The 26,881-nt window shown below is 43.1% G+C and overlaps 1 protein-coding gene across 1 annotated transcript; it reads right to left on the bottom strand.

Annotated features, from left to right (window-relative positions):
* Positions 1 to 19,821: 19,821 nt before the first annotated feature.
* Positions 19,822 to 22,934, bottom strand: LOC149447617 (C-X-C motif chemokine 10-like). Its single transcript, XM_089652286.1, has 4 exons — positions 22,772 to 22,934; positions 22,536 to 22,659; positions 22,359 to 22,442; positions 19,822 to 20,800 (listed from the first exon to the last, which is right to left on the bottom strand). The coding sequence occupies exons 1-4, from the start codon at positions 22,932 to 22,934 to the stop codon at positions 20,764 to 20,766; spliced, it is 408 nt and encodes a 135-aa protein (XP_089508412.1). The 3' UTR covers positions 19,822 to 20,763.
* Between the last annotated feature and the right edge of the window lie 3,947 nt (positions 22,935 to 26,881).

Here is a 26,881-nt window from a genome sequence, read left to right as displayed (position 1 = left end):
ACTAAAGCCAATGCCAGGTACCGGTACTTGCATTTGAACAGTCACAGAATAGTGGTGAGGAACTTTGCGACATTTAGGTACAAGAGGGTGCTTATTCCACAGTGAATGGTTTGGGCATTTAATTGCATGATTGGTTTGCATTAACTTCAGCATAGCTGCAACTGTTGCTGACTTGTAATGGGAGTTGTGTTGAATTGAGTGGTTGCACTGGCTTTCTAAAGTAGTTTTAAAGGCAAAAAAGTTTTTGTTACCTAACCTGAGCAGTGCTGTGTCCATCTGCAGCAGCTCTTCTACACTCTCTATCTTTTCACAGAAAACACGTCGGCAGCGGTTAGCCATTGGCTCTTGCTGCTGTTAGTTAAATCCTGTGAGGAGGGAGCAGGGACAGGACCAAGCCTCGCTGTCTGTTTCTGTAGATGCACACAACCCGGTTCAGGATTGAACCCATACATCTGTTCCCATAGCAAGAGGTTTGCTATGGGAGCAAACCGAGAAGAGCAGGAGTAGACCGAGCCAGCGGGGGACCCCACAAGAGGCAGTCTGTGGACGCTCTGTGCAAAACCATTGCACAGAGCAGGTAAGTATGACATACAGTTTTTATTACTAAAAAAAATTTACCTTTACAATCACTTTAAGTCAGTAACAATTTAAAAAAGATTTTCTATCTGTCCTGATTGCAGTAAAAATGTTCTTGCCTATATTTCATAATATGGTGCATAACTTGTGTAACATACAACCTCACAATTGAAGACATACAGTATTTCAAAACTGGAAGTTATAAAATGTTTAAATAGATATTATTGTGTATTTTGTACATCTGTGAGACTGAATTATATTTGTAAAATGTAGCTCATTCCATATAGTTATTTAAATGGACTGGAAAAGTCTACATTACTTATTTATCAAGACAGCCTCTTGATACCACACCAATCAAGGTAGTGTCCTCTCACAATTAAAGCACTGTTTTTTTAATGTTGCTGAATTACCCTTTTGGTTTGTCTCTCCCAAGTAGCAATTGCTGCCCATAGACTGGAGTAAGCAGAATCACATCTGACCCATCCAAGGCAGCAGAGCATCCCGTCATGCATAATGGTCCCTAGGGGAGTAAAGAACTGACTAAGATAGGCTCAGTGGCCATGTTTTTACATAGTCACTTGTTGGACTGTGATGTAATACAAACATAATTTAATGTAGTAATTTATTAAAAAGAACTCTTAAAGCATAGGAACAGGTAATAGTGTGCTCAAGCTCCTAACACTGCATTGTGGAATTGAGGAGCAGTGCCATCTTTTATGGTGCCTGCTCTGTAATGCCAGCTTTAGATATTTACATGTTGCTTGAACACAAAACTAGTGTATCACTTATAGAATCCCAACATTCAGTATTTTTAAAGAACCCCATAATTTTTACCTAAAAGGGCCAACATTCATTAACATCATAGTAATTTTTGAACACAATCTATCTTTGTATAAGAACAAACCTACCTTTAGCTCCCTGTCAGGAGCATGTAGCGCGCCTGCTTCATCACAGCTGCTGGTCTCATTCCAGCATCCTGGTTTTGACTGTGATACATTCTCCCTGTCTGTCCACCTGCAAGGTGATTAATATGGCCAGTCTCTGGGTGGAGACCAAACCTGATTTAAGCCAGCCAAGCCTGCAGTCTCATGCTTGTGATATTGCATAGGGCAGTAGGGCAGGGTGACTCATGTCGGGTATATATCATGCTGCTCTATTTATACATCATTTAATAATATATCTGGGTTCAGCATCCACTCCAGCTTGTCAGTGCACAGTAAAGTTGCAGCAGCACACAAGGGGATCATACATATTCTGCCCATTTTGTAAACAAGTTCACAGTGTTAGTTGGTTTGATAATGTTGTGACTTAACAGCTCAATCACGGCAATGACTCACTTTCTATTTAACAACTCTGATAATTTAAACCAGGGCCGGATCTAGGGGGGTGCTGGGGTGGGCTGTGCCCCCCCCCCCCCCGATTTTAGCTGTCCCCCCATATCTCTGGGAGTGCATTAGCCAGTCTGATGTAGACAGCTGATGTAAGGAGGCACCCTGATGGGGACAATACATGTAAGGGGGGGGGCACTCTGATGTGTACATCTGATGTGAGGGGGCACTCTGTTGGGGAAAATAGATGTAAGGGGAGACTCTGATGGGGACACTGATGTAAGGGCACACGCTGATGGGGACCCTTATGTATAGGGGAACTCTGATGGGGACACCTGATATAAGAGGGCACTCTGATGGGGACACCTGATGTAAGGGGGCAAGCTGATGGGAACCCAATGTAAAGGGGGTCTATGATGGGGAGTCCTGATGTAAAAGGGAACTCTGATAGGGACACCTGATATAAGGGGGCATATGTTCTATTTAATTTTCTTATTCTAATGATAGCCTAATACATACTAGTGTTTCCCAGGTCATGACACTGTGTGACAGACTGTCAGTGATTCACATAGAATGTCAACATTATGCCCCTTGACTTTTTTTTACTGCACCCCCAGATCAGATAGGCTAGATCAGGCCCTGGCTCAAACTCCATCACATATTTTCAAAAGCACTACTTTATATGTAACAAAGATACTGATAATGCTGGATTTCCCAAAATCCAGGCTTCCCTGCTCAATGTTGTGCTATAAAGAGGAGCTGTTAACATACTGGAGCCTTGACAGGCAGACAGAGACAATGTCATGAAGCCAAAAATTAGAGAATTGCCTATGGATATCAGCTTTCCCAGATCCAGAGGACCAAAAAAAGAACTGAAACAAAAATAGTTTGGGAGATTTTCATAGTTATTATTATTATTATTATTATACAGTATTTATAAAGCGCCAATAGTTCGCTCAGCGCTGTACATTACAAAGGGGGACAGAACATGTGACAGAACAATACCAATACAATGCAAAACATGAGGGGATCGAGGGCCCTGCTCTTTCAAGCTTACAATCTAGGAGGGAGGGGATGGTGGCACAGGAGGAGATAGCTGTGGGGGATGGAGTGGTAGGAAGAGTGGAGGAGGTCGGCAAGTTAGCAGGGGGCGGGGTAGGCTTCCCTGAAGAGATGGGTTTTCAGGGTGCGCCTAAAGGAGAGGAGAGTAGGTGATAATCTGATGGGTTGGGGCAGGGAGTTCCAGAGGATGGGTGACACCCTGGAGAAGTCCTGGAGGCGGGCATGGGAGGAGGAGACCAGGGAACTAGAGAGAAGGAGGTCTTGTGAGGAGCGGAGTGTGCGTGCTGGGCGGTACTTGGATATTAGGTCAGTGATGTAGTTCGGGGCAGTATGGTGGACAGCTTTGTACGTCAGCGTTAGGATTTTGAATTTGATCCGTTGCGCAATCGGAAGCCAGTGGAGGGATTGGCAGAGGGGGGTGGCGGAAACGGAGCGGTTGGAAAGGTGAATGAGTCTGGCAGCCGTATTCAGGATGGACTGAAGCGGGGATAGCCAGCGGCGAGGCAGGCCAGTGAGGAGGGAGTTGCAGTAGTCGAGTCGCGATATGATGAGGGAGTGGATGAGCTGTTTAGTGGTTTCTGGAGTTAGGAACGTGCGGATTTTGGCGATGTTGCGGAGGTGGAGTCTGCACGAGTTTGTTAAAGAGTGGACTTGGGGCTGGAAGGATAGGTTGGAGTCCAAAATGACACCAAGTACTCTGGCCTGTGGGGCGGGTTTGATGGTGGCGTTGTTGGACATGATGGAGAAGTCAATGGGGGGTGGTGTCCGGGCTGGAGGGAAGACAAGAAACTCGGTTTTGGAGAGGTTCAGTTTAAGGAAGTGGAGCGACATCCAGTCTGATATGTCGCTCAACAGGTGTGTGATTCGGGCGGAGACCGAGGGGGTGAGGTGGGGGGTTGAGAGATAGATTTGTGTGTCGTCGGCATAGAGGTGGTAGTTGAAGCCGTGAGAGTGTAAGAGTCGGCCAAGGGAGGAGGTGTAGATGGAGAAGAGAAGGGGCCCGAGGACAGAGCCTTGAGGGACCCCAACAGAGAGGGGGAGTGAGAGGGAGGTGGTGGCATTATAGGTAACGCTGAAAGAGCGTTGTGACAGGTAGGATGAGAGCCAGGAGAGAGCAGAATCTCTGAGGCCGAGGGAGTGTAGTTTTTTGAGGAGGAGGGGGTGGTCGACTGTGTCAAAGGCCGCAGAGAGGTCAAGGAGTAGGAGCACTGAATAGTGGCCATTAGCTTTGGCGGTTAGCAGGTCGTTGGAGAGTTTGAGTAAGGCAGTTTCGGTGGAGTGTAGGGGACGGAAGCCGGACTGTAGGGGATCGAGGAGGTTGTTGTCGTTGAGGTGAGAGCATAGGCGGGCGTAGACTAGGCGCTCGAGGAGTTTAGATGTAAATGGGAGCAGGGAGATGGGTCTGAGGTTGTTCGGGTCATTGGGGTCCAGGGAGGGCTTTTTAAGTATGGGGGTGATGTGTGCATGTTTCAGAGGGGAAGGGAAAGTGCCGGAGGAGAGGGAGAGATTGAAGATGTGGGTGAGGGAGCATAGGATGGAGGGGGAGGGAGGTTGTAGGAGTTGTGTGGGGATAGGGTCAAGGGGGCAGGTGGTGAGGCGGGCATCAGAGAGGATCTTGGAGACTTCTTCGATGGTAGTAAGGTCAAAGGTGCGGAGTGTTGGGGGAGCTTCAGTATGAGGAATGTAGGGAGGGGTGGGAGAGGAGGTCAGAGCAGTGGTGGGGCCGTGGGAGAGGGGTGTAGAGGGGGTAGCTGAGTGAGGGGGAAGGGGGTTGGAGGGAGTTTGAGCAGCGACGAAGTCCCTGTGGGTTATGTCGAGGGGGAGGGGGGATGAGGGGGTAGCTGTGTGAGAGGGGACGGGTTGAGAAGGCGTGTGAGTTGCGGCAATGTCCTTGCGAATTGTGTCAATCTTGTTTTTGAAGTGATTGGCAATCTCAAGGGCAGTGAGTGAGGTGCTGGGTGGAGGTGGGGGTGGCGAGAGTAGAGAGTTGAAGGTGGAGAAGAGTCGGCGAGGATTGGAGGAGAGGGCCTTGATGAGGGTCAGGAAGTAGGCTTGTTTGGCAGTATGGAGGGAGGAGGTGTAGGTGTGGAAGGCAGATTTGTATCGGGTGAAGGCTTGTTGGGATTTGGTTTTGCGCCATAGTCGCTCCAGGGCACGACTGTGTCGTTTGAGGGTTTTGGTGTGATCAGTCTGCCAGGGCTGGAGCGGTCGGGGTCTGATGTTGCGTGTGGTTAAAGGCGCTAGTGAGTCAAGGGCTGTTGACAGCGCATTGTTGTAGGCGGTCATAGCCAAGTCGGGGCAGGACAGGGGGAGGATGCGGTCATGGAGTTGATCAACTGCGGAGTGGAGGGAGGCAGGGTTAAGGTTGCGGAGGTTACGGCTGGTAGTATTGTGACATTTGGAAGGGTAGGCATTGGAGGATGAGGAGATAGAGAAAGTAATCAGGTTGTGGTCAGAGAGAGGGAAGGGGGTGTTAGTGAGGTTGTGGGGAGCGCAGCGGTTGGAGAAGACAAGATCAAGGATATTACCGTCGGAGTGGGTGGTGGATTGTATGCACTGTGCAAGTGCAAAGGAGGAGGTTAAGTGGAGGAGACGGGCTGTGTCCGGGTTGTCGAGGTTGACAGGGATGTTGAAATCCCCAAGGATGATAGTGGGTAGCTCAGAGGAGAGGAAGAAGGGTAGCCAGGAGGAGAAGTCTTCCAGGAAGCGGGGTATGGATCCAGGAGGCCGGTATATCACAGCAATCTTCAGGGGGGTTGGGGAGAATAGTCAGACGCAGTGGGCCTCGAAGGAGGAGAAGGATAGGGAGGGGGGGTTTGGGAGGACTCGGAATGTGCTCAGCGGTGACAGGAGCAGGCCAACCCCACCACCTTTACGACCGTTGGGCCTGGGTGAGTGGGTCCAGGTGAGACCGCCGTAGGAGAGTGCAGCAGGGGAGGTAGAGTCAGTGGGCTGGATCCAGGTTTCCGTAATCGCCAGGAGGTTGAGGGAGCGGGAAACAAAGAGGTCGTGGATGGCGGTAAGCTTGTTGCACACCGATCGGGCGTTCAGGAGTGCACATGAAAACGGGGGGGAGATTTTAGGGAGCAGGGGGACAGATACTAAGTTGGGGGGGTTGCGGCAGGACGTGGAGGCGGGAGGGTTTTGTGCGGGTGAGGGAGGTGGTGGAGGGCCAGGATTCGGGGAGATGTCCCCCGCGGTTATGAGGAGGAGAAGGGTGAGAAAGGTGGCATGGGAGCGGGATGTGCAGGAGCGTGAGAAACTACTAGTGGAGGTGTTGGGGTCAGTGGGAGAGTGGAGTAATAGGAGGAGGTGGTGGGTGCCATAGAGGGGTGAGGGAAGCAGTGAGGGCACAATATACAAATGTTTGGGAGGAGCAGAGGGATATAGTGAATGGATTTTGGGAACAGAGGAGAGGAAAATGAGAAGGAGGAGTGGAAGAGGCATTTTGGGGAGGTGATGAAAGCAAGTAGGAAGATGATAGCAATGAGGGGGAGATGTACAAGTTTTGGGGTGGAGCAGAGGGGTAAAGAAATGAGATTTGTGAACAGAGGATAGTAATATGAAGAGCAGAAGAGGGGTGTATTATATAAAAAGGTACACAGAGTGGGACTCAGGTATGTAAGAGATGTTTCCCAGGGTGTTTCCTTGCAGTCTGTCCAGCATGCAGTAGAGTTTCTTGCTGTTGTTGTGTCTTCCTGCAGCTTAAGTTCTCCTGCTTTAGTTCAACTGCTGTGTTTAACTGCTCTGCACTCATTCAAAGCCGCACTCCATCATAAGCAGCACCCCCTTCAGAGATCTCCCCCATGAGCTGAACTAAATTTATAGGGAGATGCTCAAATGAGCATTCAACTCCGCCCCAATTAGAAGCTGATAAGGCTCACATGAATAGGGGGGGATGATTCTTAGGAACCAGGCCACAGTCATAAACCTGAGTGCGCCTAGAGGTGAGGACAAGTCAACAGATACACAGATATAATTACAACATTTGGTGAGAATTTAACAGGAGTCAATGCGTTTGTCTGGTTAAGAGTGGAGGTAGCAGATAAATGCAGTTACCCAGAGAAGAACAGCAGGAGTCAATGCGTTTGTCTGGTTAAGAGTGGAGGTAGCAGATAAATGCAGTTACCCAGAGAAGAACAGCAGGAGTCAATGCGTTTGTCTGGTTAAGAGTGGAGGTAGCAGATAAATGCAGTTACCTGTGAAAGTAGAGAAGGCATAATAGTTGTTTGATTTCCCCAAATTCTCTCAATTTAATTTCTCATTTAAACAACTTGTTAGCATGTTGGTTGGATAGTACTCTGAATTGTTAGGATATTTATCCTTTTGTATTTGTCATGTTTCACATGACTGTAATATTGACTGTCATATGCCTTTAAGTGTTTTCTATATTTTGTCTCTGCTCCTCCCTTTCCTTTGGTTTAGTTAATGCTGTATAGATAGCCCACCCCCTTCCCAGTAATGCATTTCTTCAAGCCTCATGTCTCATGAAGAAGAGCACATTATGATCTTTTGACCCATTGAATGTTCATTGTTGTAAGATTCTCTCAGTTTATGGAATAAACTTCACAAGATCTACAAGATATCAATTGAGTCACTGACTGTGGTATCCAACTGAGATTGGAGTTATCGTTATCTCACTTTCAATGCTTAGATTGGAGAGACAGAACAGTATCAAGGTTTATTTTTTGCAGCGTTGTCAAGTATGTTCTTTGTGTTCCTGCTTTATCTCTTTTTATGAGCTACTTAATCTGTTAACTCAAATCTAAACCTGTAGATAAATAGCAGTAAAGGAGAGTCATATAAGAGGATGACTGTGCAAAAATATGAGAAAAGTCATTGGCAGAAGCCAGCTCCTTTTCAACACCTTACATTACTCTTCAAGGATATGTAAACCCAATCACTAAAATCTCATAAAGGCTTTAAAAGGTAAAGCTGAGCCATAAATTGACTTCAGTACAATTTGGCAGGAACCGATGAATTTTGGTCCACCTATGGGCAGGCTGATTGTACTGAAGTTGAACTATTGATCGTCACTGATAGTCGCCAGCAGTAATCAACACCCTCCCTACATCCCCAATGAATTTACCTCCTTGAATGTAAGTGCACTTTCCCTACTGCATTTGCCCCACTACTTACCTCCTCTTTCACTGCCCATGCTAGTCATTTGGTGGCATTTGAAAGCTGCACTCTTCTGCACCCTTCTTTTTTCCAGGATGGCGCAGAGAAATTCTCATTGGACAGAATGGTCATGTACCAGCACTAACAAATGCCTGCTCATCATTGCTAGCATTGTGATGCTACACAGCCTCTGGGTTGTGTACTGCGTTTTTGCAGATGCCCAGACCACTACCCCAGCTGGTGTGGGCAGCAGAAGATAATCAAGGAATGAAATAAGTGCATTGGGGATCAAGAGTTTGGAGAGGGTGTAGTGAGTTAGTTCTTTTTTTTTATTGTTTGTGAAGAGGTGAACTAACCCTTTAACTTATTACTGCCATGTCAATGTTCAAAAGTCATTTTCAGTACTTTTAAATCTGCAACTTTAATTAAATAATACCTGGTGATCCTGCCATGAAGATTTTTGTATGTGCATTTCCTGATACTTTACTCCTGTGTCATCGCCCTGTCACATTGGCTCCTGATGGAGACTACAAATGGCCATTTCAACACACATTGTACAGATATGGTCCACTGGTTACATGTGGAAACCCACCCTGAGAAATACCATGCAGCATTTCAGAAGTGCAACATAGACAGAAAGTGAGTGCAAAGAGGCTACAGAATGAAAAATAGTAAACATATTATTAAAATTTTTATTAAAATACACAGTGGAATGTAAATTTCATTCAGTTGGTGTTTATGTCTTCTTTACTTTACAAAATAAAAAATAACAACCTGTACTTGGCTAGACTGTCAAAACGTCTCTCACATGTGGTACCCCCATACTCGGAAGAAGTAGCAGAATGTATTTTGGGGAGTAATTCCACATATACCCATGGCATGTGTGAGCAATAAATCATTTAAGTGACAATTTTGTGTAAAAAAAATAAACATTTTTTGTTTGTCATTTTCCAAAAATTTGTGGTAAAAAAAATAAATTCTTTTATTGATTCAACATGCCTCTCAGCAAATAGTTTGGGGTGTCTACTTTCCAAAAAGGGGTCGTTTTGGGGGGTGGGGGCATTTTATGCCCAGCATTAGAAGTTTATGCCACACATCACTCACTCTTCTAACCATCTGAAGACTAAGCCTTTTCTGACACTTTTAGTTCAAATGAAAAAAAATCTGTAGTTTTTGCTAGGAAATTAATTTAAACCCCAAACATTATATATATATTTTTTAAAGCAAACACCCTAGTGAATAAAATAGTGGGTGCTGTAATTTTTTATGCCACATAGTACTCACAAACGCAATTTCTTTTAAAAAATACACTTTTTTTACTTTTAATGCACAAAGACACTATATATTGGCGAATTATTTGGTAAAATATAAAAGATGATGGTATGCCGAATAAATAGATACCAAACATGACATGCTTTAAAACTGTGCATGCCCCGTGCAATGGCGACAAACTGCATATGTTTTTAATATCCATAGGCAATGGTTTAAAAGCATTTACAAGCTACCATTTTAGATTAAAAGAGGAGGTCTAGTGTTAGAATTACTGCCCTTGATCTGACGTTCGTGGCGATACCTCACATGCATGGTGCAACCGTTGTTTCCATACTGACACAGGGTCAATGCTCATGATCGCAGATGCGCACGTTCGCAAGGGGGTGAGGGTACTTTTTTTTTTAAGTTATTTTGATTTTTTTTAATTATTTTTACACTGTCCCTTCATTTTTTTTTATCACTTTTAATGCTATCACAGGGAATGCAAATACCCCCTATAACTTCAATGGGCATTGTCATATATTCTTTTTTGAGAAATCTGGGTTCTATTAGACTCTAGATATCTCATCTGCCCTTACATTATCTAATCAAACCAAGATCGGTGTGATCAGATGCTTTCCCAATTTACAAATGGCGCTGTTTATATCCTGTGAAACTGAAGTGATGAAATGCTCGTAGCTTCCGATTTCTTAGGCTATAGAGATGATTGGCACCACTCTGGTTTCCAATCAGCTCTATGGTCAGCTGGCAGAAACACCGGCTGCATTCTCAGGTTCCCCTGATGGCACGGGACTGCCCGAGAAGGCCATGGAAGGCAGTGGGGGAGGGGGGGCATCGTCTTCTGCTGCTTGTAAAAGCAATCCTGCAGCTAATTAGCCACTAGGATTGCTTTTACATGAAACCCGATCGCTGGCTGAAAAAAACGATACCAAGATGATGCCTGCAGCTGTAGGCATCATCCTGGTATAACCATTCAAAGTCCAGTGATGTACCAGTACCTCGGTTTACAAATTTAATTCTTTCTGCAGGACATTTCATAAAGCGAAAAATTCGTAAACCAAAAGGAATGCATTGAAATCCAAGTAATCCGTTCAGAAGGTCAGAAAAGCAGTAAACGCTACTAAAATACCGCAGTTATTTTATTAACTCATGCAGTATTTTAGTAGTGACAACCATGTGTTAATATTGCAATGTAAACAATTTTTTTATTGCAGGCAATTCATTCAGCTGTCAGGTGCCAGTTTTTAAATGTAATTACCGTTTTTTTTCCCCCCCTTCACTATACAGTAGTTCAGAAATTCATCAGTTACTTTCCCCCTCCAGCTGAAAGAGAGAAAGTTTCTTTTAGTCTATTTCCCTAAGTTAAAAGATATGTTTACTTTCAGTTTCTTAAAAGATACAATGTAGCCTTTCAGTTTCTTAAAAGATACAATGTATCCTTTCAGTTTCTTAAAAGATACAATGTAGCCTTTCAGTTTCTTAAAAGATACAATGTAGCCTTTCAGTTTCTCAAAGTATCCTTTAGCTCTGGGAAACTGACAGCTAATGTTGTGAGCTATACTGAAGAAAAAAAAAAGATGGCAATTGCATTTAAAAATCAGCGCTGACATACACTTATTATTGTGAAAAAATTTTGTAAAACATTTGTAAACTGATTAAATTACGTTAACAGAGGCATTCGTAAACCAAGGTTTTACTGTATATGCTATGTTCTTTTTTTTTGTATGCAGCCTGTGGATTGAATGGAAAAAAAGAGAAGAAATCTCTGCCAGAAAAAGTGTGGTATGCCAACCATAGGAATATACCGCCCTGCATCCACCCACTTCTAATGGTGGACACACATTAGGTCACACTTTGCCACATGCGCCAGTTCCAAGATTGTACAAATGTCTAAATAGTGCCACGCTTGAATAAAAATTGTCCACGTATAAGTGGTACCCCATATGGAGAAGAATGACACCAAGTCCCAAACTATCTTGCCAATACTCCCCATGTAGTCTGGGCATCTGGGGGGCTCCATGTGACTATCTTTTCCCTCGTAAATCCAAACAATACTTGTGCTCGCCACCGCACCAGCTTGTACTACACTTATGGGACTCACCATGTCGCCAAGTCATACTGCAGTGCTGGTATTATTATTATGCAGGATTTATATACCGCCAACAGTTTTCTCAGCGCTTTACAATATAACGGGAGACAATACAGCAACAATACAGTTCAATACAAGAGGGTTAGGAGGGCCTGATCCTGGGAGCTTACAATCTAAGAGGTATGTGAAAGACCAGGATGTACTAGACCGCTGGTGTCGCCAGTTCACCAAAAGGTAGCGTGGCTCTAGTGTAAGGGTGTGGAGGCATGAAATACTGATGTGTAATGTTAAACTGTAATATGCCTGCAATATGCTCTTTAGTCAGTAGATGGCAGCAAAGTACAAGAATCGATTTTGCAGTGACTTTTGCTAAGACAAGATAAATGCTTATTTACCCTATAAAGTTGAATGAATACTAATTTAGGGGCAGAGTAGGACCCTCAGAAGGGTCATAGTGAACTGTAAATGCAGGTTTGAGGCTGCAATTAAGAAATGACTTAATGCATCACAAACTCTATGGGAAGAGGAGGAGTTCCGGTGCAGAGGAGGAAGTGACAGGAAGTCTGTGTCTGGCTAGTATATGCTGAGGACGTCTGGAGAATCTGTGTGGGGCCTGGAAGAGGATTTACGGCTCACAGTGGAGTCTGGTGACGGCACCTAGGGAAGATTCACCACAACGAGACCAGGAAACAAGTGACTGTATGGTCCGGTTCTGGAGTGGATCAGGAAAAAGCACCAAGAGCCTGCCATGGAACTGTAAGTGCGGCTTCACCGCAGCACATCGCACCACACGTGTTCAGTGACATTTTGGATGTACCAGAAAGTTATAAGAGACACACTCCGCTTTTCTTTGGATTACAAATAGTGTTGCACAATACTTAGGGTGCACCCCAATGTTATATCTTGCTCAGGAACATTCAGGCGCAGCCAGGCTGCTTTCTGGACATTGGGGAAATTCCGCAAGTATGGGGTTAATGTTAGACAGTATTATTCTTACTGTATGGTTATGCGCTGTTATCATTCTGTTTACGTACAGTATGCTCAACTACATGATCACTATAACTGTACAGTAAACGTAATTGTTTTAAAAGAACCACTGTCTGTGTCTGTGTGGCATCGTGTACCCTCTGAATCTGTGGGCCCAGCCCTCGGCTTTCCTTCACTAGTACTGGCACTCTGCTGCATATGAGAGTCATCAAAATTTGCCGACAAGCGTTAACAGAGATCAGGCCTGATTCTGCCAACACTGCGGTTTTGTGTGCAATTTATCAACTGACAATGACCTACTGACACTGCACTTGCTGGGGGAGAAGGGGGGGGTAAGCAAAGGGGCTAAACGCAGGTGGTGGCAGGTGCCGGGGCTGATCCCACTAACGCTGCGTTTTTGTGGACGCTATAGTAATGTAAACGCTGGTATAGTGCTGATCTGATCAAAGATATTGATCTGTTCAAACACTATACTAGCACTGGAGGTTTATTGTGTATGAGTGTCTTCCTGGCAATCAAGGGGTTAAATGTGATGACTGGTTTACTGAGGGGCAATCTGATGCCACCTGGGAGGGGCGTGAAAACCACGGGAGCACCAATCACGTACATATATGTGATTTTGCGCACCTGTGCCGCGGTCAGGAGGGCGGTCAGGAAGCGGTTACATAAGTGGTTTATGTTACGTCGCTGAGTTACTTTACTGACAATTGCGCGATCATGCAACGTTGCACCAAAATTAAATTTACATCTTTTTTTCCCCACAAATTGAGCTCTCTTTTGGTGGTATTTAATTGCCTGTGCATTTTTTATTTTTCACGCTATAAAAAAACAACAATTTTGAGAAAAAAAAAATATTTTGGACTTTTTGCTATAAAACATGTACGGTAAAAAAATTTAAAAATGACATTTTGTCATAAATTTCAGCTAAAATGTATTCTGTGACATGTCTTTGCTAAAAAAAAATCCCAATACATGTAAATTAATTGGTTTATGTGAAAGTTATAGCGTTTAAAAAATGGCGGGATAGATACTGGATTTTTAATTGTTTTTTATACTAATAATGGCGGCAATCAGCGACTTATGGAGGCGATCAGTGACTTATCACAGCGATCAGCGACTTATGGCCGGACTGTGGCAGACATTCTGACGCTGGGGGGGAACTGAATTGGGGTCACTGACATCCCCAGTGACACCAATACAGTGATCAGTGCAAAAAAAAAATACTGACACTGTACTAATGGCACTGGGGAGGAAGGGGTTAACTTTTTTAGGCAATCAAAGGGTTAACTGTGTGAGGGGAGTGTTTTACTAGTGGGCGGGGGTGTACTTCACAGGAACACACTGATCCCGAGAGCTAAGCTCCGCTCTCAGGAACAGTGTGTTGGGAACTGACAGGGAGCAGAGCTGCATTGAAAACAATGCAGCTGTGCTCTGTGTTACTAATTGCCGGCAATTGCCAGGACAGGGCGGGTAATGACCGGTCGGGATCTGGTGACTGACACCCGCGGCTGCGATTGGCAGCACGGGTAGGGCGGTCACGTGATTTTGCACAGTGGTGCCGTTTTTATACAGTGGCTGGTCAGCAACCAGTTAAAGAATATTCTCAAGTACACAATATTCTAAAGAGGGGACAAGGTTTTCTGCAGGTGGACATAATTAACAGGTCTGGTAGGACTTCTCTATGCCATCTCAGTCTGATCTAGCAGCAGGAGGCACATAGTGGGAGCCTGGGGATGTATGTAGCGCATAAAGGTCGGAATGGAGATGAAATAGGTCTGGGAAAATATTGTCATGAATAAAGATACATGAAGCTGTGGAAGCCAAGGTGCAGTTTCTATTTTAAGGCAATCTAAGCTAACTATCGTGGCCTGAGCCACAGTGTATGTGTGCTAACCTAAATAGTGGGTAGATCACTGGAGGTTACACATAGATTATGCAATTTTCTTTCCTTCCACCACAAGTGGAAGGCAAGAATATTTCTTGATTACCCTACCCATACACAATCAGTGCTGATGGGTGAATCCCTTTCCCACTGCTCTTGTATTCTACTGGTGGGGAGCCTTCCCTGCAGGCAGAACACAATGATCACTGCTGGTGGCTATAACTGCCGGCAATGATTGCATACATAAAATCTAACAGGCTGGTTGTATTGATGTCAACCTATTGATCGAGTTCAGTACAGCAAGCCATAGGGGAGTGACGTCATCACGCACGCACGCTAACCGGAAGTGTCGCTGCGGCCATTTTGTTGGTTTGAAACATGTGATTTTTAACCTGAAACTTGAGAGAGGAATATGTGAAGCTGGATATCCCTGTTTTATATGTGAGTTACTAATAAAATTTGTCCATTTTTATGGATTCTGCCTAAGAGCCTTTTATGCTTTTATGAGGAGTTGGGAGGAATACCTCTGAAAATGAAGGATTGAGAGATACGGATTTCCTATGTCAGCTCATGCTTGAAAATACTGGAAGAGGGTAATAGTACCTAGCATCACTTTTGGCTGGAGTTTAGAGGGTACTAGTACCTAGTATCACTATTCACTTGTGATTGGAGTGATCACGTTTTTCACGATTTGGGTTTTATTTATTTATTTACTTTATTATTTACTATTTACTTTATTTATTTGGATTGTGATATATATTTGATTTATTTTGCACAAAATGTTTTTGGTGTGTTTTTTGTGTTGTGCACAGAGTGAAGTGTATATATATATATAATTTTAAAGGGTAATACACTATGAATTTTCTTTTTTTCTATTTTTCTTTTTTTGAGGTGATCATGGAGTCTTAGAACCAATTTCTGCTTTACTGGATTGAAAGAAAAAAATCTTTTTGGATCTTGCACACTTTGGGTTTATTGAACACAATTTTTATATATAATTTTTATATACCGTATTTGCCGGCGTATAAGACGACCCCCCTACTTTTCCTGCTAAAATTTAGTGTTTGAGCTATACTCGCCGTATAAGACTACCCGTCTTCCAATGCACACCAGTGGCAGGAATAGTGCCCCATCATTGGTATCAGTGACAGGAATAGTGCCCCATCATTGGTATCAGTGGCAGGAATAGTGCCCCATCATTGGTATCAGTGGGAGGAATAGTGCCCCATCATTGGTATCAGTGGCAGGAATAGTGCCCCATCATTGGTATCAGTGGCAGGAATAGTGCCCCATCATTGGCATTAGTGGCAGGAATAGTGCCCCATCATTAGTATCAGTGGGAGGAATAGTGCCCCATCATTGGTGTCAGTGGGAGGAATAGTGCCCCATCATTAGTATCAGTGGGGGGAATAGTGCCCCATCATTGGTATCAGTGGCAGGAATAGTGCCCCATCATTAGTATCAGTGGGGGGAATAGTGCCCCATCATTGGTATCAGTGGGGGGAATAGTGCCCCATCATTGGTGTCAGTGGGAGGAATGGTGTCCCAACATTGGTGTCAGTGGGAGGAATGGTGTCCCATCATTGGTGTCAGTGGGGGGTGGAATAGTGCCCCATCATTGGTGTCAGTGGGGGGGGGGAATAGTGCCCCATCGTTGATGTCAGTGGGGGGGAGGAATAGTGCCCCATCGTTGGTGTCAGTGGGGGGAGGAATAGTGCCCCATCGTTGGTGTCAGTGGGGTGGAGGAATAGTGCCCCATCGTTGGTGTCAGTAGGAGGAATAGTGCCCCATCGTTGGTGTCAGTGGGAGGAATAGTGTCCCATCATTGGTGTCAGTGGGAGGAATAGTGCCCCATCATTGGTATTAGTGGGAGGAATAGTGCTCCATCATTGGTATCAGTGACACCAATGATGGGGCACTATTCCTCCCACTGACACTTGCTGACCCTGTTCTCGTATGGTGCTGCTGCAGCCAGCATATGTGGTTGCAGCAGCACCTCTACACTGACCACTTACCTGCTGGTCCTGCACTCGATTTTCGCGGGGCCGCTCGGCTCCACCCCCTCGCCGGTGATTGGCCGCCTGTGTGCCTTTCCTGAGCTACAGTTCTGGCGGCCAATCACTGGTGAGGAGGCGGAGCCGAGCAGCCGCACGAACATCCAGTGGCCGAACTGAAGGCGCAGCCGCGCTTCCTGGACCGGATCGTCGTGGGACCGGAACCAGGTAAGAAACAGCCGCTGCCCACCCCTGTACTTAGTGTCCCTTCCATTGGGGGAAGGGGGGGGCGGCGGCGGCAACGCGCCGCCCCCCTAATAAGTGTCAGTATGCCGTATACCGGCGTATAAGACGACCCCCGACTTTTGAGAAGATTTTCAAGGGGTAAAAAGTCGTCTTATACGCCGGCAAATACGGTATATATTTTATTATAATTTTGATTTTTTGGGTTTTTGGTCTTTTTTGTTTTTTAAAGACAGAATTGAGTGTGGATTTATGTAAACACAATTGAGTTGAAGTTATATTGATTATATTAATAGTTGGAGTTTTTTTGGGGATTTATATGTGTATCACAAAAGGATTTATTAGACTGTATACTTTCTAGGGAGAAAGTTGTGATTTTGTGTAGGGTTATAATATAGGAGTTTATTGATTGATTGAGTACAACAAGCCTGCTCATAGATTGATTGAATCTTGACCAGTCCAAGAATCTCAATGTTTATGGGGGAATCCCTCCCCCAGTGCTATTATATTTTGCTGGTGGGGAGCCTTCCCTGCTGACAGAACACAATCATCACTGCTGGTGGGTGGTGGCTATAGCAAAAATCTGAAAGGCTGGTTGTACTGATGTCGATCGATCCTATATCTAGTTGAGGACTTTCTACATCAGACACTGGTCTACGGAAAGGTTGAATACCAAGTGCGCACATAAAACTCACAAAAGTAAAATGCATGTGATATTTTTTAATATGCATTATTTGCTTTTTTAAATACAACATTGATTTTTCAATTTATTTATGGCATAGCCACATGCATTTACTGAATACATATTATATTTGCCTCACACACTCTGATATTTTGAATATTGTTGTATTTTTGTAAAGGTTTACTTGCAAAGAAAGTGTTACTAAACCCAGGACCCTGCATTCACTATATCTGGTCTCCCACAGTACACACAACATGGAAATGCAATTATTTGAGTAAATATAAACTGCTAAATACCTTTTCTCATCAGTAGTTAGAGCAGTCTTGTGACTTTGATCAGTGTCCAGCAGAACACTTGTTAAAGCTTGTAGGAGTTTTATGCTGCCATTATGGTCCTATGAGGATGCATGTTCCCTGACCCTCTGTCTGGATAGTGCTGATTGGTCCTGTGCTGATCACATGCACTCTGCCAAGAAAATAAAACTATATAGAAATACACACCAAGCTGAGCATGTGCAGCTTGCCCCCAAGACTCTGTTCTATCAGCAGATGGATTGGGGACAGATGAACAAGGGGTGGATCAGAGAAGTCAGGATCAAACAGCCTTTTACACAATGCAGAGGATTAACCCCTTAGGTTCCACAGTGAGTATAAAAAGCATGCTTTACTGCATATACAGACTAATTTTACTGTTGTGGGTTTGGTAACACTTTAAGAACATATTCAATCTCATAAAAAATGTAGTGTAATGCATTAAACATGTTGAGGGATTCAGGGAAAATAATTTTGGAAGAGATTATTATCCAGGTAACATTTAAGTTGTACATGACCCATTGACTATAAGGGTAGTCATCAGTGGCTATATCTTTACATATAATTCCTCCACTATCAAGCATGGTCAGCATTAGTGAGGCCTTTTATGATTTGCTAGGAGGCAATTTTCAAAGCTGCTGAGTGAATGGATCCCAAGTTTATTATGAATCTCCATACAGTAAGGGTCAGGATGGGTCCCAGAGTTATAGGTTACAGCAGCCTTTTTCAACCAGGGTGCCCTGGCACCCTGGGGTACCTTGAGGTTGCGTCAGGGGTGCCTTGGAAAAATATCTAAAAATTGCCCAAAACGTATATACAAGCCAGCGGGTGGAACAAGCCTGCCTTTTATTTACACAAAGTCATAGGTTTTCATTGTGCACCATTACGATCTTCTAGCTGCCGACGACCAATGACATCATCAGTTAACCACTTCCAGACCGGACACTTTTACCCCCTTCCTGACCAGGGCAATTTTCAGCTTTTAGCGCTATCACACTTTGAATGACAATTGCGCGGTCATGCAACACTGTACCCAAATGAATTTTTTTGAGATAGATAAAGCTTTATTTTGGTGGTATTTATTCACCACTGGGATTTGTATTTTTTTTGCTATGTAAATGAATTGTCCAAAAATTTTGAAAAAAAGTGTTTTTTTATAAAATTTTGCAAATAAATAATATTTCATCATAAATCTTAGACAAAATTTATTCCGTTATCTTTTTAGTAAAAAAAAAAAAATCCAAATTATTTTATAAGCAAAAATTATAATTTTTAAACATTTTTTTTTACATTTTTATTTTATTTTTTTATATTATTATTTTTTATTTATTTTTTTTTTTTTTACATACTGTCACCCTAGCAGTACAGTGTCACCATGGTGACACTGTACTACTTGTGAGGGGTAATGAAGATTTTTTTTTTTTTTTTTTACACTGATTGCTTTTACACCCATATAGGATGTAAAAGCAATCATTTCTCTTTCTCTCTATCTGCATTCATGCACTCATTGAGAAGAACTGAGTGAGCTGTGATTGGTCACAGCTTGTCACATGGTACAAGGCTTTTGTGAATAGCCTTGTACCATGTGACATCTGTGATCATTCACAGATTTCACACATAGTAAGCAATGATGTCAGAAGTGACATCTTGCTTACTACTTTGCATGTGATCACTGATTGGCCAATCAGTGATCACATGATCGGGACCTCGTACAGAGGTCCCGTCCGACGATCGGTGTTTCACTGTGTCCGGAGGACACAGCGGGCACCGGATCGCGGTGCTGCGCGCTCCCAGGGAGCGCGCACAAGCAGGGTGCGGGGAGGCCGTTTATAGACGGCCACCCGACCCTGCAGTGCCACCGTCCGGCCGTTTATATACAACGGCCGGTCGGGAAGTGGTTAATGAGGAGGATGTCGGTTGCCTGCACAGCTTCCTTGTGTGACCCTCAATGCTGGGGTCACATTAGCTCAGCGATGGAAAAAAACGGAGGGAGAAGAGAAACACTGGATTACTAGTCAGTACCAGTGTGCAAAAGTGTATTTGCTTTTGAAGAATAAATCATCTCTAACATTGTGTGTCCTACGTATGTGAATGTTGCTGCGTTATATAAAACTATTATAATAGTTTTTTTACATTTTAGAATGGGGTGTCTCAAGACTGTCCATAATTTTAGAGGGTGCCTTGCCATTTTCCATACTTTTAAAGGGTGCCTTGACTAAAAAAAAGGTTGAGAAACACTGGATTACATAACAGAACACCAAAAACACACCATGATTGTTTTTCATAAATTTATTTATGGACATATAAAGTAAACATCTTAAAAATGATCTTAGTATGTATGTACTGTATTTACATTCAGGTGGTTTAAATAGATGGTATTGACAAATATAAATATATAGAATTAATTATGACACTATTCTTTATTTCTGCTACTTTTACCTTTTTCAAGCTTTACTATGTCAAGTGTTAATGCTGAGCCCTTTACAGTACATCTAGTTTACTGTGTAAAAGAGCAGTGCATGGAGGTACTCTGTGCCCTTCTCTGCTCAGGTAGATGCTTACAAAAGCCTTATGCAGTCTATGAGAGCCAAAGATAATAATGGTTTGTGCCTAAATGCATTCTGGAGGAATGACATAATTGCTTTTATTTCAACATCTGACAAGTTGTTAGCGTCCTGTTTTTTTTTGTTTTGTTTTTTTTGTTTTTTTTTATTCCTCCTAGGTTACTAATTGGGCTACTTAATTTTTGGCTCCTTAGAGAAAGTTACTTGTATGTATGTATATTAGGGACCTTAGATTGCAGTCTGCTTGAGGGTAGGGGCTGATGTGATTGTACAATGTATATATGTAAACTGCTGCATACATTTTCAGCGCTTTATAAATACTTGCAATATAAATAAATAAATGACCTGGTTTTCTATGTCCTTTCCTGAGCAGGAGTGAGCTGTGCAATTTCCAGCCTTAGGCATTAAGTCCCGTCGAAAGGACACACATATTTTAAATATATGAACTTGCTTTAAAACAAAGAAATATGCATAGATTTAACATTTACACCTTTACACACATATTTACATTTTATAGCTGTATATTGCAATGTCCTGTAATCCATAGTCACTTCACAGTGGAGAAGGTAAAAGTAATTTTTTTTAGAAGTCTCTTTACTTTCTGCCATATTCCTCAGCTTGTATTTTGATTCAGGGGTGTCTGGGGGTTGATTCAGGGGTGTCTGATCACAGGAATATGTTTCAGGAACCTAGAACATTGAAAATATAGAGTATAAGACATACATGCTGATACGACATTGCAGAAATGTTGCCTTGTCCAAAACATGGCATATTACAGCGGAGCTCCACCCAAAAGGGGAAGTTCCGCTTTAATGCTTTGTCTCTTGCTCCCCATTAAGGCTTGGCACCTTTGGTGAGTGGGTACCTGAATTTGACAGGTACCCGTTCCCACTTCCGCTGCTATCTCCTAGGCGACCAGAAGTGGAGGTTGTCCTCCCTCCCCATAGTCTTCTGGGACATGTGACAGGTCCCAGAAGACTACGGGGCCATTTACAAAGTGCAGCGCTTCTCACGCATGCGCAGTTGGCACCTGGCTGTGAAGCCGCAAATTGTCACAGCTGGGTGCCCACACTAAAGATGTTGGCACCAGGAAGAGAAGATGGCCGGTGAAACCAGCGGGGGTGAGGACACTGCTGGACCAAGGGACAGGTAAGTGGCTGTCTTTTAAAAGTCAGCAGCTGCAGTTTTTGCGCTGCCTGTTCAACAGAAGTTGGCCATTCGGCCAGTTTCTGTTGGACAGCCTAGTGAACATGAATGCTGGCCGGTTTCTATTGAACTGGCCGATACCGGCCAATATTCGGCCCTTAACAATGTTCAGTCACTGTCAGGGGTGGACTGACCATTTGGAAGCTCGGGCACTGCCCGAAGGCCCAGGGTCAGTAGGGGGCCCCATGAGATGCCCCTGGTACCTTTTTCATAGGCTTTTTTGAGTTTGGGCAAGGACACAGTGGCCTCATGATCCCCTATTGCCCGGGGGCCCCATGAGTTGTCAGTCCGCCCCTGGTCACTGTTCTCTTCTGTGATCCACAGAAGCTAGCTGGGCAGGGGTGATAACTGAACGGGCTGATAAGTGTACAGGAAGCTACAAGCTTACTGGATTTCTGACAGGTCTAGCAGGTATTTTTTTCCCTAATTCAACAGATAACAAAATGCTATAATGGTATAGGTAAAGGGGTTCTAAAAACAGAAGGTTTTTTACCTTTTTACATTCTTTGCATTGAGGTAAAAAACCTTCAATATGCAACTTCCCCCCAGCTCACCCCAATGGAGCTCTAGAGCGAGTCCACAAGAATGACACCATAGTAATAGACTTGCTATGAGGGGACTCAGCTAGAGGGGGGAGCAAGGTGCACCAGTGGGGGACCTGAGAAAAGGAGGGTCGGGGCTTCTATGTGCAACACCATTACACAGAGCAGGTAAGTATGCCATGCTTGTTACTTAAAAAAATCCCTTTACAATCACTTTAATAGACTAAAGGGAGCAAATAACAGAAGGTAATTGTTAGGTGGAGTTTACAAACACTCTAATGTACAGCCCTGTAAGTTGTGATATTATTTTTTAGAAGTATATAGCTGTCTCAAAAATATGTCTAAATTAGAAACAATTAAAAAAAGTATGAATGAAAATAAATGAAGAAAAATATGTATAATCAGCCTTACGCTCTATTTATATGCACTGTATGTAGTTATTAGCTTTGTGCACAATGAAAGAACAAAATGTCTAGAGATTTATAAAAACAGCACCTACCGATTTTTTCCACTGAGCAGAACTTTTATTTCTTTAAGGTCAGGACTGACACATTTTGTAGCACTGGAGCTTTTCAATGTGACACTGAGGGAGAACAATATTAAGGAAACCATTACCCACCATTTGGTAAGTACATATAGGTAGACTTCATCATGTAATTATATGCATCCTACTTACATATATTCAGTGTTTTCACACAGAGAGCTTATTGGATAAACTTCCAGTTGAGCCAGGGCCATGACATTCACCTGATTAGATAGCTTGTTACACAGGCAACGTTTACCACGAGGAACCGCAAACCCTGATTACAAATATAAAAAATGATCAGTGTCTAAATAGAAAATGGCAAAGGAAGTATAAATGTTTGCAATTATACATTGATTCAATGTGACATATTATGTAATTGACTGTACCTTGTATAAGAGGAGTAGAGAGCAGGACAACACACATGATGACAGCACTCTTGTCCATATTGATGGTGGAACCTCTCTGAGGAAGATCTAGAGCAGACAGCTGTCTAAAGTACAGCAGCTTCTGTCTATTTATATACATTTGTACTGGATTGCCTAATCCCATGATGTCATGACTTTCTCATTTTTCTGTTCATGTTTCAGTTTTGTAGGAAGCCTTTAAGAAGTGAAAGTACAGTTTAAGACCTTTTCCTGCCAGCACAAAGATAGGCCATTATCTTTTTGGAAATTCCTGTCTTGAGAGGACTTTCCTAGAAATCTGTGCTGCTAATAAATTATTAAAGAAAATGTTATAACTTGATTTATATTTCAGCTATATTGTATGTGGTAGTTGTACAGAAATTACATTTTTATGAGGCCCCTTTCATCATATTATAGCAAAATGACTGAATAAGTCTATGTTTTCTTCAATGCCTGAGGCTGCTATTTAATAAAAGTGATATCGATTGCAGTTAATATCTAAACGCAACTCACAGGCTATATATTGCATCTTACTAATCCTTAAATGTGATGGCTGCATTAGTTTTCTTTTTTTCACATTTTTTGTAAGCACTGAAATATACCTATTGATCTTGACACAAATGCAGTGTCATTGTCACTTCCTGTGAATTAAACTGAAATCATAAATAATTTTCTCTAGCATTGCTACCCCTGCTGCATCCCCTGTTTATGAAAGCATTGCAGCAGTGTTAAAACTTTTCTAAACCCAAAAACAAAATTTAATATATTGCAGCTTACCAGTCCATAGATGCGGTGCCTGCATTAAGTTTTTATATTTTTCAGGCCTTTCATTTTCACTTGGTATTCCATTGAATAATACACTTCCTTTCTAAGGTTGCTACACTATGGTCACCATGTCTTTATTTCCCAGCAACAATACCTCATGTAAAAGGTCTGTCCCCTGGGAAACAAATGTCCCTGGCAATGAATACAGGTCAATCAAATAAGGAAAGCCACTTCTCAGTTATGTTTTTGTCCACTGCAGCTCCACCAGAGACATTGCCATGAACCTTACTCCAGAGCCAGCTGGACCATTGTCTATTCTAGCAATGGATGGCCCAAATTGCACGCGCTCAGGGAATACAAAGAAGAAAATTTGGATTGGCTCAGGTGCCCATGAGTGAGACTGGATAACTAGGACACAGCATCTAAGATGATGTGTTATCTACTTCTGAGGGATTTCTGATGTGCATTTACTGTATGTGCATTTGATTATGTAGTGCTGAGTGTAGTAAACTGAGTGGGGCTAGGTGGAGAAAAAGAAGAGAGCCTTCTTTACAGAAGGGGGAATTAGAGAAAAGAAATCAGAGATGAGTATTTGTGTTGTATGCCAAACTCCACTCCTCAACTTGAAACTCTGATAATATGACAGAGGGGTGATCTGCCCCTTTGTTCTCAGGGTTCAGTGGTTGCCAGTTTCACCAGGCTAGGCTCAGATGCATGATGCCAGATGGATGGAGATAGCTGGGGGGTTGCTCACTGTAGGGACCCTGTTTGCCTTAGCCTGCCAATCACGAGCCACCATCATGTGCCGACACTGGGTCCCGAGGAGATGAGGGGTATGAACCACACTAACATCATGTGATACAATGACATGTACTGACACACTATATGGAATTCTTACACCCTTGAACTCTGCACTACTTACGCCTGGCCTCTGAATTACTGTGACCTCTGCATTACACAATACATGTTACATATGTTACATACTACTGACTTCTGAACTCTGCATCACTTACTCCTGATCTCTAAACTCTGCATTTTATACTACTGACCGTTTATCTCTTCACCACATGCTAATGACTACTGGACTCTGCATTATATACACCTAACCTCTGCACTCTGCATTACATACCACTGTCTTTATAACTCTGTGTTATATACTACTAACTTTTGAACTCTGCAGCGATAATTACTCCTGACCCCTGCACTGTGCATTACTTTCCACAGACCCCCCTTCACTCTGTGTTACTTTTTATCTTTCTCTATGAATAAGAGTGAATGTCATGTTTTTCACTGAAGATAAAAAAAAGTAGGTTTATATTTTTACAGTGACATTTTAAAGTTTTCTTCAATCTATCAATACTTTCATTAGGACCTTGCTGTAACTTGATGTCTTGTGTATGACTTATACTGTGTAGTCCCAAACCACAAGCTATACTTCTGCCATTGATTTAGCTATGGATACCATCCATGCTGCTATCTTAAAAGTGTGAGAATTTTCTTCTCTGTATTGATTAAATTCTTTAATAAAATGCTCTCCTTTTCTTTTTCACCAGCACACCTAACTGCCCCAAAAGCTGCAATTCAGGTGTTGATACAGTCAGGTCCATAAATATTGGGGCGTCGACACAATTCTCACATTTCTGGCTCTATACACCACAATAATGGATTTGAAATGAAACAAACAAGATGTGCTTTAACTGCAGACTGTCAGCTTTAATTTGAGGGTATTTACATCCAAATCAGGTGAATGGTGTAGGAATTACAACAGTTTGCATATGTGCCTCCCACTTGTTAAGGGACCAAAAGTAATGGGACAGAATAATAATCATAAATCAAACTTTCACTTTTTAATACTTGGTTGCAAATCCTTTGCAGTCAATTACAGCCTGAAGTCTGGAACTCATAGACAATCACCCCTGGGTTTCATCCTTGGTGATGCTCTGCCAGGCCTCTGCTGCAACTGTCTTCAGTTCCTGCTTGTTCTTGGGGCATTTTCCCTTCAGTTTTGTCTTCAGCAAGTGAAATGCATGCTCAATCGGATTCAGGTCAGGTGATTGACTTGGCCATTGCATAACATTCCACTTCTTTCCCTTAAAAAACTCTTTGGTTGCTTTTGCAGTATGCTTTGGGTCATTGTCCATCTGCACTGTGAAGCAGCATCCAATGAGTTGTGAAGCATTTGGCTGAATATGAGCAGATAATATTGCCCGAAACACTTCAGAATTCATCCTGCTGCTTTTGTCAGCAGTCACATCATCAATAAATGTAAGAGAACCAGTTCCATTGGCAGCCATGCATGCCCACGCCATGACACTACCACCACCATGCTTCACTGATGAGGTGGTATGCTTAGGATCATGAGCAGTTCCTTTCCTTCTCCATACTCTTCTCTTCCCATCACTCTGGTACAAGTTGATCTTGGTCTCATCTGTCCATAGGATGTTGTTCCAGAACTGTGAAGGCTTTTTTAGATGTCTAATCTGGCCTTCCTGTTTTTGAGGCTCACCAATGGTTTACATCTTGTGGTGAACCCTCTGTATTCACTCTGGTGAAGTCTTCTCTTGACTGTTGACTTTGACACACATACACCTACCTCCTGGAGAGTGCTCTTGATTTGGCCAACTGTTGTGAAGGGTGTTTTCTTCACCAGGGAAAGAATTCTTCGGTCATCCACCACAGTTGTTTTCCGTGGGCTTCCGGGTCTTTTGGCGTTGCTGAGCTCGCGTTCCTTCTTTTTAAGAATGTTCCAAACAGTTGTTTTGGCCACGCCTAATGTTTTTGCTATCTCTCTGATGGGTTTGTTTTGTTTTTTCAGCCTAATGATGGCTTGCTTCACTGATAGTGACAGCTCTTTGGATCTCATCTTGAGAGTTGACAGCAACAAATTCCAAATGCAAATAGCACACTTGAAATGAACTCTGGACCTTTTATCTGCTCATTGTAATTGGGATAATGAGGGAATAACACACACCTGGCCATGGAACAGCTGAGAAGCCAATTGTCCCATTACTTTTGCTCCCTTAACAAGTGGGAGGCACATATGCAAACTGTTGTAATTCCTACACCATTCACCTGATTTGGATGTACCCTCAAATTAAAGCTGACAGTCTGCAGTTAAAGCACATCTTGTTCGTTTCATTTCAAATCCATTGTGGTGGTGTATAGAGCCAAAAATGTTAGAATTGTGTCGATGTCCCAATATTTATGGACCTGACTGTAGTAGATTTTCCTTAAGCAATTGCTTTGTTTCATCCAATTAAGGAAACCTTCCTGGTTCATCCTTTTGATCTTTACATGGTGTAATTTTTGCTTTTTTTTAGCTTGTAC

The sequence above is a fragment of the Staurois parvus genome, unplaced genomic scaffold (genome assembly GCF_062004578.1).
Source record: "Staurois parvus isolate SC_StPar_1 unplaced genomic scaffold, SC_StPar_1.0 ptg000679l, whole genome shotgun sequence".
Taxonomy (NCBI): Eukaryota; Metazoa; Chordata; class Amphibia; order Anura; family Ranidae; genus Staurois; species Staurois parvus.
This window is presented reverse-complemented; position numbering and strand designations above follow the sequence as displayed.

Excerpts from the sequence above, each read along its gene's own strand:
- LOC149447617 (XM_089652286.1), bottom strand. The coding sequence starts at position 22,934 with ATGGGATTAGGCAATCCAGTACAAATGTATATAAATAGACAGAAGCTG. Across the intron at positions 22,660-22,771 it reads CTCTACTCCTCTTATACAAG|GGTTTGCGGTTCCTCGTGGT; the intron begins GTACAGTCAATT and ends ATTTGTAATCAG. Across the intron at positions 22,443-22,535 it reads TGTGAAAACACTGAATATAT|TGTCACATTGAAAAGCTCCA; the intron begins GTAAGTAGGATG and ends GTTCTCCCTCAG.